This window comes from Cololabis saira, chromosome 1 (assembly GCF_033807715.1).
Source record: "Cololabis saira isolate AMF1-May2022 chromosome 1, fColSai1.1, whole genome shotgun sequence".
NCBI lineage: Eukaryota > Metazoa > Chordata > Actinopteri > Beloniformes > Belonidae > Cololabis > Cololabis saira.
The window spans coordinates 34131412-34149893 of NC_084587.1; the positions used below are offsets into that span (position 1 = coordinate 34131412).

The 18482-nt window shown below is 41.5% G+C and overlaps 1 protein-coding gene across 1 annotated transcript; it reads left to right on the forward strand.

Annotated features, from left to right (window-relative positions):
- The first annotated feature begins 271 nt into the window (after positions 1–271).
- Positions 272–18237, forward strand: samd1b (sterile alpha motif domain containing 1b). The gene is made up of 9 exons (XM_061711689.1): positions 272–696; positions 748–932; positions 2121–2361; positions 10196–10409; positions 10570–10700; positions 14629–14677; positions 14796–14907; positions 17119–17233; positions 17354–18237. The coding sequence occupies exons 1-9, from the start codon at positions 394–396 to the stop codon at positions 17495–17497; spliced, it is 1494 nt and encodes a 497-aa protein (XP_061567673.1). The 5' UTR covers positions 272–393; the 3' UTR covers positions 17498–18237.
- The last annotated feature ends 245 nt before the right edge of the window (positions 18238–18482 follow it).

Below are 18482 nucleotides of genomic sequence, written 5' to 3' on the forward strand. Positions count from 1 at the left end.
TATAAACTTGCCTTGCCTTTTCTGTCCTTATCTGGTTTGTGTTTTTGCTTCTTGTCTTTGTATTGTCTTTATTCTGTGTATTCTATTTTGCATGTTTTGTATTTTAATGGTTTTGTACTGTTTTAACTCTGCTTTCGCCGCGTACCCTACGCCGTCGATTTAACGCAGGACCATAATTCAGGCTTAGGGCGCCATCTTCGGTCCACCTTAAGCGCACCAATGTGGCCAACGACGGCAAGCGTTTCCCAGCCAGGCTTCCGTCCTCATATTCTCCAGCACGGGGACCGCACTTTGGCTCTGACACGGCGTCAGTCGTGAAACAACGGGGAGGAAAAAAAAAAAAAACACGCACTCAGTCAGGGCCAAAAAAACCCCGTTTGGAGGAGGAGGGAGATGTCCGGGCCCAACAACAAGTACCGGGAGTGGATCCTGGAAACTATCGACTCCCTCCGCTCGAGGAAAGCCCGTCCGGACCTGGAGAGGATCTGCAGAATGGTCCGGAGACGACACGGGTCCGACCCGGAGCGGACCCGGCTGGAACTGGAGAAACTCATCCGAGAGCAGACGGTGCTCAAAGTGAGCTACAAGGGCTCCATCTCGTACCGGAACGCGGCCAAGGTGCAGAGGAAAAGCAGGAAAAGGAGTGAGTTCTCGGCTGGTAGTAGTAGTGGTGGCGGAGGAGCGGAGGATGCGGCGGCGGAGAGGGAGGAGGAGGAGGAGGAGGAGGAGGAGGAGGAGGAGCGGACCAAACCCGACACTCCGAGCGCGCACAGCCGCACCAACCTGGAGGAGGAGGCGGGGGACAGCTCGGAGGAGCCCGGAGCAGAGCCTCCTCGCACCGGGACCACACCAGCCTGCAGCCCGGGGGAGGAGGAGGAGGAGGAGGGAGCAAGTGCGCCCAGCGGACCGGGGCGTCAATTCAGTATGGCAAGGTATGGCAGCCGCACCTTGGCTTCAAGGGAAAATGTAAATGTTTGTTTTTTTATACCTACATTTATGGAATTACTCTGTGTCTATTTGTATTGATTATTCTATTACTTAATACATATTTATATATACAGACAACCAATGACCAAAGCTCAGCTGAACCACTTTTTCTTTTCTTTTGTGCTTTTCTTTTGAAGTGGTGTGAAATGAAGAAACGGTAAAAACAGAACATTAGAAGGGGTAGGACTAGAAAAGTTTTTTTGAAACTTTAATTTGCTTTGATTTGCTTATGGTTTTCTTTGTTGTTCTTTGGTTTTTTTTTTTTTTTTTCGGTATATACATTTTATGCATTCTGATTATTTAGTTTTTGTTTTAACCTGTTTGAATAAATACATAAATGAAATTAAAATGAAAATATAGAATAACTACAAATGCAAATCAGAACAACATGATCGATTTCACAAGTTAGGCTATTATACACTGCAAAAACTGAAAATCTTAACAAGAATATTTGTCTTATTTCTAGTTAAAATGTCAAATTTTTTGTCAAAAAAATCTCATTTCATTTAAGACAAGACTCAAAAACAACCATTTTCACCTGTTTCAAGTAGATTTTCACTTAAAATAAGTAGAAAAATCTGCCAGTGGAACAAGATTGTTTTGCTTGTAATGAGAAGATAAATCTTTTAAATATTTTTTTACTTATTTCAAGTGAAAATTTACTTGAAACAGGTGAACATGGTAAAATAACAAGGTATTTTTCTGGTGATGACTCTTGTTTTAAGTGTAATGAGATTTTTTGACTAAAAATTTGACATTTTAACTAGAAATAAGACAAATATTCCTTTTTTTTTTTAGTTTTTGCAGTGAGCGAGACTGCATTTGAAAAAGTTCCAATTTTCTTGACCACACAGATAAACTAGACTTCTGTGATGAGTATTTGCTGGACGTGTTGATTGATACTCGAAGTTCTGTGATTCGTAACCTTGCCATAGCCTACCTTAGCTTTGACTGAATTGACGCCACTGCCAGCGGCGCCGCCGAGGAGGGACTCGCCCCGGAGGGGGGCAGCCCTCCGGCCGCGACAGGGGAAACCCCCCGTCGCGGCCGGAGGGCTGCCCGCCGGAGGCAGCAGCTTTAACCGAAACAGAGAGTCAAAGTTCCCTCAATAAGCCCAAACTCAACAACTCCAGCAGGAATCTCCGGGGCCACGTGAAGCCGCTGGGGCTGAAGGACATCCTGGGGTACCTGGATGAGGAGAAGCTCACCCGGGGCAAAGTCAAGGTGGTGATGGAGAGGGAGGTGGCGAGGGGCCGGCTGAGGAGGACCCGCTGCGGGAACATCACCCTCCCTCTGCGGGGGATGTTGGAGGTGGAGGAGGAGACCCCGCCGAGGAGCCGAGCACCGCAGGACAAACACAGAGCAAACACAGAGGTAGGCGAAGGGAAACTTATTATTTTTTTGCAAAATGTCTAACCCGAAGAGAACAGCGCCGGTGTCGTGCCAAAAAGTGATTGCCTGCAATCTGATTACATGGCCGCGGGAGCGCTAAAATGTCCGATTTGCATAAACAACTTTTCATTAACTGTATTTGGCCTTCAATCAATTTTTGGCAGGTGAAAATGCCTATTTTGTGTTGTAATGGTCCTTTAAAGGAGTTAAAAGCAATCCTGTGAGCTCTAGTGTTTATATTATGAAGCTCAAGAATGAGTGCAAATCATATTTAGGTAGAGACAACTCATTAACTGTATTTGGCCTTCAATCAATTTTTGGCATAAAAAGACCCATTTTCAGGGGAGAAATCAGATTCTGGCAGGCAATCACCTGCCTGGTTAAATAAAGGCGAATGACTGAATGAATATCAAATAAAGCGATAGAATTTTTTTTTTTCCTCTTTATCGTATAATGTTCACAAAGTGTAATGCAATTCATGTCATGGGTAGTGTATTTTTGAAGGATCAAATAGCCTACTCAACATCCCATTATGAATTTTACATCGTGCAAGAAATCATGGATCGTGCCAATCAAACTTTGAAAATCCACTGTGCGCGTGTGCAGAAACACAAAGCATTTCTCGGCAGGTAGCAGAAATTGACAGAACACCGGCTTAATGTTGATGAATTAATGATGTGGTTTGTTAAAAACCAGCACACGCCATCGGCTTCCGTTGCTTCTCATGTGTTCCGCTGCAAAAGTGTTCATGCGTCTCTTTCACGGTGTCAGTGAGGTGGGACTTTTCCGGCTCTGGCTTCGGTGAACGTGTGTGTGTGTGTGTGTGTGTGTGTGTGTGTGTGTGTGTGTGTGTGTGTGTGTGTGTGTGTGTGTGTGTGTGTGTGTGTGTGTGTGTGTGTGTGTGTGTGTGTGTGTGTGTGTGTGTGTGTGTGTGTGTGTGTGTGTGTGTGTGTGTGTGTGTGTGTGTGTGGATGTGTGTGTGTCACATCCATACAGCAGACTCTGCTCCCTGCACAGAAGGTGCGGGTTAAGCACGTAGAGCAGCAGCAGCTCAGGAGCGGCTCCCCCGTCATCCCCGCCGCGGGAGCGCGCTCCGCTCCGCCAAAGAGCGCCTCTGCGTGCCGCGGGCTCGCGCATCGTCCGCTCTGGCCGCCACTTGTGAATGTTGGTTGGTCACCGCGGCTGGACTGCATCTAATCTGGCTCCCGGGAACTTTAGCCGTCCCCGACCGTCTAGTCTGGGCCTGCGCGCAGGAGGCGGTGTCTGTCTGTCTGCAAACTTGAGACGTGCCCGCACCGGCCGGCGGAGCGGAGCGGCGGAGCGGCGCGCCGGCCGGTGCGGGGCCATCAGTCCGCACCGGCCGAGCGTCGCCTTTGTTCGTGTTTATTACAGTTTTGAGGGAGCAGTTCTGGTTTTCTCTTCCCGTTTTTATTGCGTGCCTCGTTCAATCCTTTGTATCACTTCCGACAAGCGCTCCCTCCTCCCTCCGTGTCCCTCCTCCCTCCACGAGCCGCAAAACTCGAGGACACCGAGAATTATACAGTATTGTGACAATGGGATCTTATTGGTTCTAATTTATAGTTCAAATCCATGTCCGTACACTGAAAAAAATAAATCTAAGTGCATGAAAATATAACATATTAAAATCTGTGATATTAACAATTACAAATGAAGTTTGTTGCTTTACATATATGTATATTAAGTTCAAAACTAAGATATATAAACATCTTAGTTTTGAACTTAATCTGCATTTGTTCAAAAAACAAGACATTGTGCATTTTCTTTTCCTTAACAAGCAGTATTTATGTAATCTCAGGCAATCTTTTCATTTGCACACAAACAACAAGCAATTATCTTGTTGTATTTACTTTTCCTTTAACAATTTTAATCTATTGGGCAGATTGACCAACGTAGACCAAAGTAGAACACTACAGTAAAAAATATCTTGCTTGATCTACTTTAAAAAAAATGAAGGCAACTTTTTCGCATGAGATTTTTTATGTAGATCAAGAAAGACTAGAATTTGTATAAACGACTTAATTGTCAGGGTTTGACATTTCCCCCAGTTTGAGTTTCAGTTCCCTCCTGTTTCCCATCTGCCCTGATTGTCTGCACCTGTGTCTCGTTATCCCCTGTGTATATCTAGTCTTGTCTTTCCCTGCTCCTTGCTGGCCTACTGTTTCCTCCCTCCATGTGGCATGTCAAGTTTTTGTGGTTTTCGATCCTGTTTAAGTTCTGGTTTTTCGGCTGCCTTTTTTGATCCTGCTCAGCAGCGCTTTTGGTTTTGCTGAATAAATCCTGCTTTGTGAACTCATGCCTCCTGCTCTCCTGCGTTTGGGTCCTCAACAAACCGCTGTGCCCGAATTAGGGATTCACTTTTTTAGTCCCTTTTCCAATAACAATACAACAATACTTTTCCTATTGGTCAATACTAACGCTGACTGATGTCACTGATGTGTGGATGATACAATGTATCCGTCTTGATTTAAACATTACTGTCCTCACTTTGTGGAACAACATGTAACACAATATCACATATACATTTGCTGATTAAAAAAAAAAGTTAATTTATTATAATACTGAACTTATTTTCATCCAATTCACAAAAATAGAAAATTACATCAAGCTGATAAACACAAATTATACTGTCTTTATTGAGCAAGTGTTCAGGATATGATAATTGTTATCAGCTAAAGCTAATTTTGTTTATTATTGTGACTTGATGAACAACACATCACATTTTATGGCAAATAAGTGCAGAAAACCACGTATTCCAAGTGGTTTACATAGTTGTTAATGCCACTACAGTTGCACGTATTGGCAACATTATTATTAACAATCCTCACACCTGAAATTATAAGAAACTATTTAGACAATATTAGGCCTACAGTAATATCTGCTATTAATATCAGATTGCTGCATCTCTAACCAGAACCAGACTAAACCAACCCTAACCAGACACAATCAACATGACAAGAAGCTTCATGGGTGTGTAAGCAATCCAAGGTTGGTACTTGGCTACCATATTTAAAAAAAACAAAAAAAAACATCAATATTGCAGATTGGATCACTTGTACTGGTCTCAGTAACAAAATGAATAGATAAGGTGATTAGTTGTTTGACTTAAAAACCTGAAATAGAATGACTCCTAGCTGCTCCATTGATGAAAAAGTTATAAACTACAGTTTGAACTGTGACAAAATGTCTAAACTCTGTTATCTGATACGTCCTTGTCTCCAGACAGTTTAAAAAAAAAAGGCACATTAACTTTTTTGTCTCCATGCCTGATGGTAAGGTTGAGGACACTTTTCTTGTTGTAGGTCAAATAGAATTGTAGAAATATAATCTTATTGTAGATATGTGTCTGTTACTTTATACAAAGTCAAAGGTTTAACATAGTGTCAGTGTTTAGCCTTTACTCTGTTTAGCTTGGCTCTAACGTTGTCGGATCGTTGCTTTTGGGAATTCTGGCCCATTCCTCCTGACACAGCAGGTGGATCCAAGTCAAGTTTGTACATGGGCCTTCTTGGCCACACAGTCATTTTTCTGTGCGCTCCACACATGTTTTACAGGACTGGGCTCAGGGCTTAGTGCTGGCAACTCCAATACTTTCACTTTGTTATCCTTCTGCTGCTTTACAACAGATATGAAGGCATTGTCCAGTAGTCTCATCATCCATATCAAGGCCTTTTGGCTCATGTATTGAGATGTTGCTTCATTATATCCACATTATCTTCTTTTTTCATGGTGTTATATGTTTTGCACCAGTCCCTTTTACAGTAAAGCAGCCCCAGCATGATGCTGCTTCTGCAGTTGTGACGGTGTTCTGAAGCCTGTAAGCTTCCCCGTTTTTATTTCAAATATTACCACTATGACCAAGAAAATGCACTTTTAATCAGACCACAGGACATATCTCCAGAAGTTAAGGTTTTTGCCACCATGTGCTGCTGCAGTCTGTATTTTTTAATGTTTTTTTCTTTTTTTAAATGGTGGTTGTGGAGCAGCTGCTTTCTCTCACTGCGTGGCCTATTAGCTCAGTTGGTGAGAACGTGTTTTCCCATGCATTATTAATACTCTTTTACGAGTCTCAGCCAACATCTTTACAAGGTCTTTCATTGTTGTTTTATAATTGATTTGCACATTTAGCACTATGGCAAATTCATTTCTGGAATAAAGAGGCCGACTTCTTCCTGAGCGGTTTGATAGCTTTGTGCTAAAAATCTGTTCACACTTGCACATTATTGCTTGAACAGATGAACCTTCAGGCATCTGGAAATTGCACCCAAGGATGTACCCAAGGTTCTTTTCCTTATAGTCTTGTGCAAAAGTTAGTAAACCCTTTTTTATTCCAAGTTTTTGTGTGTGTGTGTGTGTGTGTGTGTGTGTGTGTGTGTGTGTGTGTGTGTGTGTGTGTGTGTGTGTGTGTGTGTGTGTGTGTGTGTGTGTGTGTGTGTGTGTGTGTGTGTGTGTGTGTGTGTGAAAATATAACAAAAATCATTTTAGGCAAATGCAACCTTAGATGAAAAATAATAACTTGTATAACATTTTTTCTCTTTTCTTTTTACTTTATTACTGTGCCAGTATTTAGTTTACAAAAGTTAGGCTAAAAGAAAAAGAAGAAATATTAAGGTCCTCCTTACTGCTTCTATAATAATTAAGGGGTTAGTTGCTGCCAGGTATTTAATGTATTTGCCTAATATAGACTTCGAATAAAAAGAAGGAATTTAAATTTCTGAATAAGGGTCCCATGGCAGATATTGCTTTTGCTATATGTTATGCAATAAGCCCCGATAGTTTGAAGGTGTGTTTTACAATATGTCCACACGCGGGCCTCTACTTAACTGAAATTATGTCAGTTAGGCTGCAAAACCTTCGTATGCAAAAACATCATCAGGAACATCAGGATTTCGGTTCCCTTTTCTGTTGTCCTAATCTTTATTGTTATGTCCCTTGGTCCAATTACTTTTGAGTCCTTGGAAATGGAGATACTTTGCTTAATATGGCTGGTAATTTCTAAATGGCAAATATCTTTCTTTTTTTTTATAAAACGGGTGAAAAGGTGAAAGTCTGCACTTTGGTCATGGCCTAATTAAATGATCTAAGATTCATTGTATTGGTGTATGAAGGTAAAACAAAAACAAACGCTGTCATTGTCCAAATATTTCTGGAGCTGACGTATCGTCTCTTCATTTGGAGCTGTTGCATAACTTGTAACTTTAATTTGAGTTTGGTATTTGTTGTTAACATTTCTGTTCATCTGCAGAATCTGCACCATGAATTCCCAGACACATATATTTTCAATATCTAAATTCCTTAAATAGCACCATGTGCAAAGAAAAACGCCTTCTAGCTAAAAGGCTCCCAGATAACCGCTATTCACCAACCTGATCTTGAAGATGAAACGGCTGAATTCATTTTCCAAATCATTTGCAGCAAAAGGAGAAAGCTCTTTATCAACGTCCTTCAGCCTCACCAGGCCTTCGCTGACACATCTGTCTCGTTTTTATGAAAAAAGATCAACTTAGCACAAAAAGTAAGGAGATTTGTGTTTGGTTGTGTTCAGAAATGAGTCCAGATTCTTCCTACGGCAGGTATGGTCAGAGTGTGGAGAAGACGGGGAGAACCCTGTGATGATTGCTGCACCGATGGAGTGACAAATCTCTGGTGGAGGCAGTGTGATGGTGTGTGGCGGCATCTCCCTGAATAGAAAAATGAGCCTTGTCATCATTGGAGGCAATTACAATGCAGAGAGATATCGAGATGAGATTCTGCGACCAGTTGCAATCTCATGTCTCCACAGTCTGGGACCGAACTCTATCCTCTAAGATGACAACGCTCGACCCACAGAGCGGGGTTTATCAGAGACCACCTCCAGAGTTTGGGAGTGGAGAGGGTGGGATGGCCTGTCAGCAGCCCTGACCTCAACCCCATTGAACACTTGTGAGCGTGCTCCTCGTGCCAGAGGGACAGTGTGACCAGGCTGGTGACCTGCATGATGAGGAGGTGCCAGGCTGTTGTGGCTGTGTATGGTTCTTCCACACGCTGCCGATACTCCCGTTTGTCAAATAGATCAGTTGTTAGATTGAGGAGTTGTTTCTTCAAATTCCAATCATCCAATCCACCAAACACCAAACAAGAGTCAATGGCAAAATAAATTGCTGCTCATCCCACTAATGCATGTTCCTTACAAATGTGGCACAATTTAAAAGGGAAATAAACTGGCTTTCCAAAGGTATAAGATTTATTGCCAAAAAGCATTGTTACAAAAAAGAAATAATCCATCAAACACATAAGTCCTTACTTTTTGTGCTAAGTTTATATATGTACTTATGCCACTATGCCAACAATGAGAAGTAAACCTTTACCTGAAAGCAGCTGTGCTCTCTTTGTATTATATGTTACTTATATATTTATATATTTCACAAGTTGAAGTGAGCTCACACAAAGTGTGCACCTGTCAGGTAGTGTGAAAATCTGCTGTTTAAATCAAACCCAGAGAAACCTGAAGCCTGCTTTTTTTTAAAGGAGTAGCAATATCACTTTTGTACTTTTGTACTGAGCAAATTAATGGAAAGATATGTTTTAGTTAGTTTTTTGTGGGGTGTTTTTTCTTCTAATTCATATCATTTTTCTTGTTGGAGATAAAAAAAAAAAAATACCAACACAGAGTGACTGACAAGGCATGTAGTCAAACATAATCTGGTTCAAAAATTAAAGAGTGCACATGTATAATACAGTCCAAGTGTGTAAGTAACATGTTAACGTTATTTTACTCCCCTAGATTTCGCGTCAGACAGGAGCACGGCCAGCATGTGTGCACTGCCTAGTAGGGATGGGAATTGATAAGAGTTTTCCGATTCCATTTTCAATTCTGTTTAACGATTCGATTCTCTTATCGATTATCATTTGGATAACAGGAGAACAAACAGGTCGATTAGCATCAACTTTGCCTACAATTTAACACATTCACCTACCGAAAATCAGGGGCATCTACTGTGGCAAATGGGTGCAAGCCTTTCACCACAAACTTAGTCCCTGCTCAGTGACATTCATCTGTTCTGGCCTGGGACTCTTCCCTGCCTTGATGAAAGGAGAAGCTAGCGGTAGACTGGAGCTAGCACTGCAGGCTCTGAGCCAGGCTGACTACGTCTCTCGTCATGGCCGTCTAAATGTAATGCATGAGAAGGGATTAATTTAACGTTAGTAGGTAGTAATATCAGGTTTTACAATAAGGCAAATGGTGCTAACATGATAGGGAGTGTTAGTTTGTTAGTTACCTGCAGTATTAACAGCCGAGGACGGGCTAACGTTGTCGCTGCTGCTAGGTTGAGAAGATTTACTCCGGACTCGGAACAGATCAAACACGCAACATTAAAAGTTATTGCATGCTGTGTATGCAAATGCTTTTGCATGTTGCTAGTGTTTCTTCCCTTTGTTGAAATGTCCACATTGCAAGTATTGCAAGTCACAAGCGTTTATGCCGCTTTGTCGCAATGTTTTCCTGCTGGGAGTGACGTCATTCACGCCCACTGGAATTGATAAGGGAATCGTTTGCAAAAAAGACAAACGATTCCAAGGAATTGAAACACTGGGAACCGGTTCTCAACAAGAACCGGTTCTCGATCCCCATCCCTACTGCCTAGAGTCTTTTTTTTGTTTGTTTTTTTTTGGGGGGGGGCAGTACACTCCAAAAAAGCACCACAGACTTAGATTAGGATAAACTAGTGGCTGGGAATGAAAGCAGTTTACTTCATTTAAAAATCACACATTTTTATAATTTTATATTAACTTTGAGCCATCACACGTTCCTCTGCAGGAGAATGAGCCGATGGAAACAGCCAGCAAGGAGGAGAAACAGGGAGGTAATGACAAAGGAGAGGATGAGGAAGAACCCCGGAGTTCAGAGGAGCGAAGTCTACCCCCGGTAGCCATGACATCCCAACCAGGACTCACCATGAAGACCGCAGAAGATGCTGAGGTCCAGATAGCAACAGAGGACGGTACCAAGCAGGAGAAGCAGGACAATGAAGGTGTGTGTTCATAGCTGGTGTATTATCATCCCTGCTGTACTAGGAGTCTTCCTGTGGCACTGCTGAAAGGCCCGAAAACTGGAGTTGTTTGTTTTTTTTATCTTTTTTTTTGTTTTAATCTCCCTTCATCCCTCTCTTCATCTCTCTACCGGCTCCCCAGAGATGTCTGAGCTCGATTCTCCCCCGAAGTCTCAGTCTCCACCTGTTCGGGGAGCTTTGCTGTCACAGTGCAACGGCGCACGCTTGGAAGAGAGAGCTGTTAGCCCTCATCAGCTACCCATGGAAACAGAAGTGAGTGCACACTCATGCATCTCTGCTGTTGACATTTATTGCTGAATGACAGTTACTGCACAATTTTCACACAGGTACAATGTACGAGCATCATCAGTCAAATACGTTAAAAGTACTGCTCAAGTGTCACAATCGTAGCAGGAACAGTGATTAAAACGAGATTCATACATGATGATGAGATTAATTCATAGTAGGAAGAGAGTTCAGAGCTGAATCCATCCAAGTGTTTGCCCCATCCTTCCATACTCTGCTTAGCATCAGAGGGCAGAGAGGGCGAGGCATCACACGGTGATCTTGAATTATTTTAATTACTGCATCATAATGTAAAATGAGCTCTTTAATGCTGAGCTGATTAAGGCGGAACCAGTTGTAATGATACGACTTATTGTTATAAAACCAGGCTCTGCAAAGTCCCCACTTACCGTCCCTCGTGAAGTGTTACAATACACTGAAAATTTCAAATGAAGTGAATTTTCTGTCCTGAAATGAAGATGGACACATCTTGGATCCCAAAGGTAAACTGTTATTTTTCATTTCCACTCATTCAAAACTCTCCTGAGTTAGATCTGGCACTGTCCAGCGACTGGACGGTTGGAGTCTTGAATGAGCTGGCACCCTCCAGTTGGTGCGAGAAATGATCACAGAGTCAAAGCTAAAACTTTTAATTTGTAGTCACAGACAGCAGAGGAAATGTTATTCCCAGTGTAGGTTTACACGCAGTTTTCTTCATCCTTTGCTTTTACTATTTAGTATTTTTAGTCGGTGACTAAATTGAAACAAAATTAATTGGTGATTCATTTTGTCTCGATTAAAGCTGCACAAAGGAAGCTTTAGGCTTTAATCTCTTGTTCAGTCTCTCATTTTCTCTTCTGTCATTTACTTTCACGAGTCTCTTGACCATGATGTCTACTGTAGCTCTGTGAGCTGCTCTCATCGTTGTTGGCACGTGACTTGTTGTCGTAAAGTGGTACGCAATTGTCACAAGAGACGACCGAGCTGGGAGTTCAGTTGTTTTAGCAGGAGGGCGGGGAGACGGCGGGTGCTAAACAACGCTTCATGTCTGAGAATATTCTTTCAAATGGAACTGAAATCGATATTCTAAAAGAAAAATAAACTGTGCTGTTTTATGTCATGATTCAATCGGATCTGGGATCAGTCCAACAGAGTAACATGTCGTATTCACTTTTGTGAAATGACTGGCTGGTTACCTGAGATAAGAAGTAAAAATGAGAACTCTCCATCGTCCAGGTTTATGTGCTGTACATAATGTTGTAGTTGTGGAACTGTTACAGCTGTGTTATGATGAAAAAACTGTGTGATGACACTAATTGTAGCTCACAACAGGATATCAACAAAGTGTTACCGTGTATTCCTCCTATTTTAAAGCAGCACCACAGAAGGTTTTTTGTTCTCATGCTACCGACAGTACCGATGTGGTTCAGCTCTGTCATCATTTAAATCCTACTCACAGGCAGCATGTACAACAGTTACTCAACTAAATGAACATAACAAAACTTAGAGCCATACAATAAAAAGAGAAACTGCCTTGACATGACAGGAACTACCACAGACAGAAAGCTCTAGTTTCAGTAAAACACTGGACCTGAACTTTCCGTATGGACTTTAGTTTAAGTGCGATGCAGCACATTTGGTGATGTCTAACCATTGATAAAATGACTTAGGACAATATTACAGACTGCACTGCTTTATTGGCATGTTAGAATAAGAAACCAGCAAGCCAAAATGGCTTCTTTTTTTTTTTTTAATCTTATTTCTTCTCGATGCTCTTCTCAATGAGTCAAATCCAGTCTCAAATTTACTCTCGCCTGCTCTCTTGCTTGGCCACTCTCTTTTTCTCTTCCCCTGACCGGGTCTTCTTTGGTCTTTGACACCATTATAACCAGGCAGACATGTTGATGCTGGTGTGACGCGTTGCCATCGCACAATATGTGCTCTCACGAGAGTGACCCGGGAGGTCCATAAGCAGGCCAGCTGGGATTGTGCTGCCAGCGGAGCGGTCACCTTCATCCTAATATAAGTCAGTGACAACTCAGAATCTGTAATTTTAAGGTGATCATATTGAGCACTGAAGTGAGTGAAAGTGAGCTCTAGGTGCTAAAGCAGTCAAATTTTAAGCTAAAGTCCTCCAAACACATTGTCCGCTTCTCAGGAAATCCAAAGTAATCTCAACTATGGTCTTGTCAGAAGCTTTCTAGCCAAAGATTGTGATTAATTGAAGTCAAATGTAAAGGTTTGTTCACTCTGTAGCGCATGGTGGGACTAACGGACACTAGTTTTCACACACAGTTGGATGAGCTGCGTCAACATACAAGTCAGGCATGAAGAAGCACTCACAGGGGAGGTAACCTTACTCCCCGGTAAGGAAATGATTTCACAAATGTATCCCCACAAAGAAAATAGATGTTTGCATCTGTGTAAAGATGCAAAATAAAGTACAGTACATTTAACCTTTAAAATATAAGTTATATAAGCCTCCAGATGTACCTGGGTGTTCACAGGGACAACAGCCTGGACTGGAGATGCACCACTGAGTCTATAAGGAGAGGCAGAGCATTATGGCATCTAATACCTATTTTAAACAGGCCTTGAATGTCTTAAACAAGCTTTTGATTGTTTTTGCTAAATAAATTAGAAATTCAGCCTCTGGGCCATGTCTTTATCTTCCCATTCTCTAACCTCATTATCTATGCAGGATTCTGAGTGGGCGGGGCTATGATAATGAGGCTCTGTGCTGATTGGCTGCCTGAATGATGCGATACACCGCTACGGAAAAATGGCAGAAGCTCCGGCCGGCGGAGTTAGTTGTGGGCGTGGTTTCACGCATCGGAGGCAAACCTATTTAAATCGCTCCCGTCGTTACGTAACAACAGGAGCAGAATCTAAACGGCTCATAGAAGCCACATCACACTGGACGGCTCATCCGGGCGGCTGTACAGACACTGCAGAATTTGGTTGCTTTCCTCCTCCTCTGAGTTGGCAGGCTGAGGGGAGACCACGTTATATATGTTAAAGCAAGAGAAAACATGTTTTTCATAATACGTCCCCTTTAAGTGTATGCAGAAAGATGTTGCTTATCGTCTATAAAACTGAAATAGAGTACAACGACATCTGTAGCCATCTGTTGGGGCAGCATCACCAGTTCCAGTGACTCTCCAGTGACAGAACGAGCTGATAAATAGTTCCCCCTCCGTGTTGAGGGACCTGCTTTGGAATCATGAAATCTGATTTCACAAGGAAGAATCATGCGTGAGTTGCAAAACATGATGGACAAAACTGCAAATCTTTTACACAACAAGTTAATTAAACAACGGTCGACATTCAGAGGCTGTTTAAAGCTCACTGAAACGCAGACCGCCACAGAGATTATTCCTCTCCAGCTGTCGTCTTCTGCAATCACTCTTTACAGTGACTTTATACACACTGATTTTTTATTTTTTTGGCAATAACTTTCTTAGCTGTTTAACAGATGTGAGAATTGTAGCCGTTGGGCCCTATGCAGTATTGATTAAACAAGATTACTGGTGAGCATGGTTGTAGACAGCCCTTTATATCTTGGAGGAATGTTTTATTAAAAAAACAACTACTGAATTACTTAGTTCTGTGGCTCTTTAGGACAGACCTGACCTCTCTTCCTGGGGGTGTGGGTTGGGGGGGGGGAACTCAGCTGTCTCATTAAATTTGGCTCGCTCACCAGTGCACCTCATACCTTGCACATCGTCATTTACACTCCCACAGCAGATGGTCTTCATGTCTCACTGCCATTTCGTTACGATGCTTCTGGATGCAGCAGCTCCTCTTGCCCTTCATTTTAGATGGAGATGTCATCACACTCCCTCTCTCTCGCAGCGTTCCTCTGGCACTGCATGTGTGCATTTCATTTGACTATCTATCTCTTCTCCCCATGCAGAGTCAAACACAGCATGAGGACGTAAGCCACACATCCACAGACTTCAGCGGTGAGTTTCGCTTTACTGATGATCTTTAACTGAGTTTTTATTGCTGCACGTTGTGCTGCTGTGAGGTGTTTGATGCCGAGGACTCAGAATCTCACTTGGCTTAATATGTCCCCTTCAGGCTCGGAGTGTAAAACAGAAGTAGGCGTGTCTTCCTGCATGCTCACACCCTCCGCCTCCCCAAGAGACTCCAGCCTGTCAGAAGAGCAAGGGATTGGCATTACCAGTGGAGGGCAAGTATAGCAGAGAGCACGTCTCATTGAAAATGAAATGAAAACTATTGAGAGCGACTTCCTATGTGAGAAAATAACAAACATGTTATTTACTCCCACAGCACACAATCCCTGTATTTTCAAAAATACCATCGTTTTTAGCTCAACCATTTGCAGTAATCCCTCCTCATGCCATCATGTAACTCAAATCATGTCTGCTTGACAGCCAGTATAGAGTTTACCGAGTTAAAAGGAGAAGCTGCTGCAGTTTTGATTTAATTCCATGTTAAAGCCATTTCTGGTGTCTTCAAAACGTCTCACCCGGCAACAAAACCTGCTAAATGTTCTGCTGTTGGTTTTAAGAAGAACCGCAGTAACAAAAGTGTTTTCCCAGCTCCTGAAGGCGTCATTACCCAGTTAATAATGTAGGTTTTAGGTAGAACCCCTGCTTGTGTAGTGCTAGCATGGGTCCAGCAAGTGCAGCTAATGTTAAAAAAAAAGCAAAAACGTTTGAAAAGCAGCTTAAATTTAGCTTGTTGTTAGCATTTGCAGATGGTATGTCTGTGAAGATATATTATCAAGACCGTGATTTTATTTGAACTAAAATAAGGTCAGTGTTTGACTCAAGTAACAACCATCTTCATGGTCCAAAAGGGGAACTGTTGCATAATGAGGCAGATGTATATTTAAAAATGATCAAATATTCAGTATTTGGAAGTTTCAACAAGCCAGAAACCCAAGATATTCAGAACACAAGCACCAATAGTCAAGATCAGATAAAACTCCAGTTCAGTCTAGGTCAATGGAAACCTTCAAATGGTGATCTGTAGACTTTTATGTCTCTTTATTAGGCTGATATACTGGTAAAGATGTATGATTAAGATATAGTCATTGCATATAAATGGGTTGTAGTTATTTCCTGTTGAAGAGTACGAGCTAAAGATAAGTATATCTCTGTACTTTCCTCAATTATGTTTTGATGCTCCAGTTCTCTTTTTTTTCTTCTTTTTTTTTTCTTTTGAGTCAAGGGATGTAGAGAGTGACTTTATCTGTGTATGTAGGTGTGTATCTGAGAGTGTGTGCTTTAGTGTGTTTAGTGACCTCAGAATTACAAGGATGGAGTTTTCTGTTGCAATCTGCACCTTCAACACTAGATGCCATCAAATCCCTCATGCTACTTTTTTTAATACAATTTTTCAAATTCAACACTAGACATTTACCTGTAATCCAACTGTGACACAAAGTGAAAAAAAGCATTGATTTATTCACCTGTTAAAACCTAAAATAATACTTACTCCTACACGTGAATTAAAGAGATCCTGATCTATACCTGATCCTTCCTAAGTGCCTAAACACAGCCGTCATTAAGTCACTTAATAAAAGAACAGTAGATGGGTCACTTATGCACAGCTATAGGCCCGTATCAAACCCCCCCTTTCTTAGTAAAATCATAGAAAAAGCTGTTTTTCAACAGCTCTCTTCCAGTCAGGTTTCTGGACACATCACAGCACTGAGACAGCTCTAGTAAAAGTCTTTACCGGTAATGACATCTGCTCCAATACTAATAGCTGCAACATTCAGTCTTGGTCTTACTGGATCTCAGGGCTGCATTCGATACAGTTGACCATAATGCTTTCATCTTCAGTATACTGGACTACTGTAACGCTGTTCTCACAGGTCTCCCTGAAAAACCTGCTGCTGCCCGAGTCCTCACTAAGACCAACAGAATGGACCATATAACTCTCATAAGGTCGTTAGGGTCACGCCTACTTTCTGTACCCAGAGTTAGAACCAAACACGGTGAGGCAGCGTTCAGCTTTTATGCTCCTCACCTGTGGAACAAACTCCCAGAATGCATCAGGCCTGCTGAAACTCTCAATTGCTTTAAATCAAGGTTGAAAACCTTTTTATTTACTGTTGCATTTCAGTAATCTACCATAATGCACTACAATCTTAATTTCTTGCATCTCATTTGTTTGATTATTTTTAATTTATACGTCTGTCTTGTATTCTACTTTTAAACTCTTTTACTTCTTAACAAATTTTTTATGTTTTATGTAAAGGACTTTTAATTGTCTTGTACATAAAATGTGCTATACAAATATATTTGCGTTGCACCATAATTTAACACTTTCCTCTTCATAACTATATAGTCCATCATAAAACTCTGAATGTGTAGTAACTGTACTTGTTTAATATTACATAATTTCCTGACTTTTGTCCTTTTCCTAGGTTGATGAAGTCTGAGGGGGTCAGTGGGAGTCCGGTGGACTGGACCGTGTCTGATGTGGTCGATTACATCACGGCAGCAGGTTTTCCTGAGCAGGCTACTTCCTTTAGGACCCAGGTAACCCTGTTATCTCCCTTTACAAGCACTAGAGGGCGCCCCAGTTAGGCACAATAACACTCTTCAAACTGCACCAGTTTAACCCTCCTCCTCCATGCCTTGCTTTGCTTTCTTTATTAGGAAATCGATGGAAAGTCTCTCCTCCTCATGCAGCGTAATGATGTTTTGACTGGTCTGTCAATCAGGCTTGGTCCCGCCCTCAAGATCTATGAGCGTCACATAAAGGTTCTGCAGAAAACACACTTTGAGGACGAAGACTGCTAACAACACACACAGTATTCACAGACTGGTAATGTTTATATCTGCATATAGCTCAAGAAATATAAAATGCATGCGTGTAGTACAGTACAATGCAATTCACTTTTCATCTCAGACATGATATATAATAATAGTACACACAGAATACTATGTTTACATTCCTCCAGGCCTCTACAACTTGTCTTACCATTGAACAACACAGAAATGTGGCTGAATTTTCTTGACAGCAAGAATTTTTCTACCAAACAGAGCACAAATGGAGGACAAAGTAGTTCTCAGATGTAGAGATTCCAAGCAGTTTTTCCTTTTTTCCCCAATTCTGAAATTGTGTGAATGCTTTGTATTTGAACTGTTGTTTTAAACTATTTAATGTTGACCTTCCTGTTCATTTTGAATATTGTAAGGGGTCGTTTCTTCCTGATATTGGAGAGTTTCTTGCTTGTGTGTGTGTGTCCGTCCCTTTCGATAGAGGACAGATCAACAATCTAGACGTTGACTAGACTGAATACATTCCCAGGAAAACGTTGGAACTTTGAGTCACCACATTTCTGTTATTATTCAGTTATTAATGTTGTTCTTCCATTATTCTGTTTGCTATAAGATTTGTGATGTTCTGCAAGAAGGTGGTCAAAGCAATAAACTGATGATTTCTGGCTTGATGTTTGAGGTCATTGGTGTCCTGGATCATCAGTTGATCATTTCTCTTCTTTTTTTTTAAGCCTCTTGTCTCAGATGTAAACCTGACATTAAAACATTCATATTTTTGAAAAGCGTTGTGTATGATCTGATCTGGCTTATGCATGTATCATGGGCAGCCGTCACAAAGATACACTTTGGATTAACAAAGCTTAAACTTCAACTCATCTTAATTAAAAAAAAGAATAACATTATCTTAGTGTAACTAGATGCTTTTTTGCTATAAATTACGTTAAGATAATAAAAAATAAATTGCTCCATTTATTAACTGTACTCTACTCAATTAATTGCTGTC

What these genes read in the sequence shown, in the direction of transcription:
- samd1b (XM_061711689.1), top strand. Translation starts at nt 394, where the DNA reads ATGTCCGGGCCCAACAACAAGTACCGGGAGTGGATCCTGGAAACTATC. An exon ending in CACATCCACAGACTTCAGCG is followed by an intron (nt 14,678 to 14,795) that starts GTGAGTTTCGCT and finishes TGTCCCCTTCAG; the next exon opens with GCTCGGAGTGTAAAACAGAA. An exon ending in ATTGGCATTACCAGTGGAGG is followed by an intron (nt 14,908 to 17,118) that starts GCAAGTATAGCA and finishes TCCTTTTCCTAG; the next exon opens with GTTGATGAAGTCTGAGGGGG.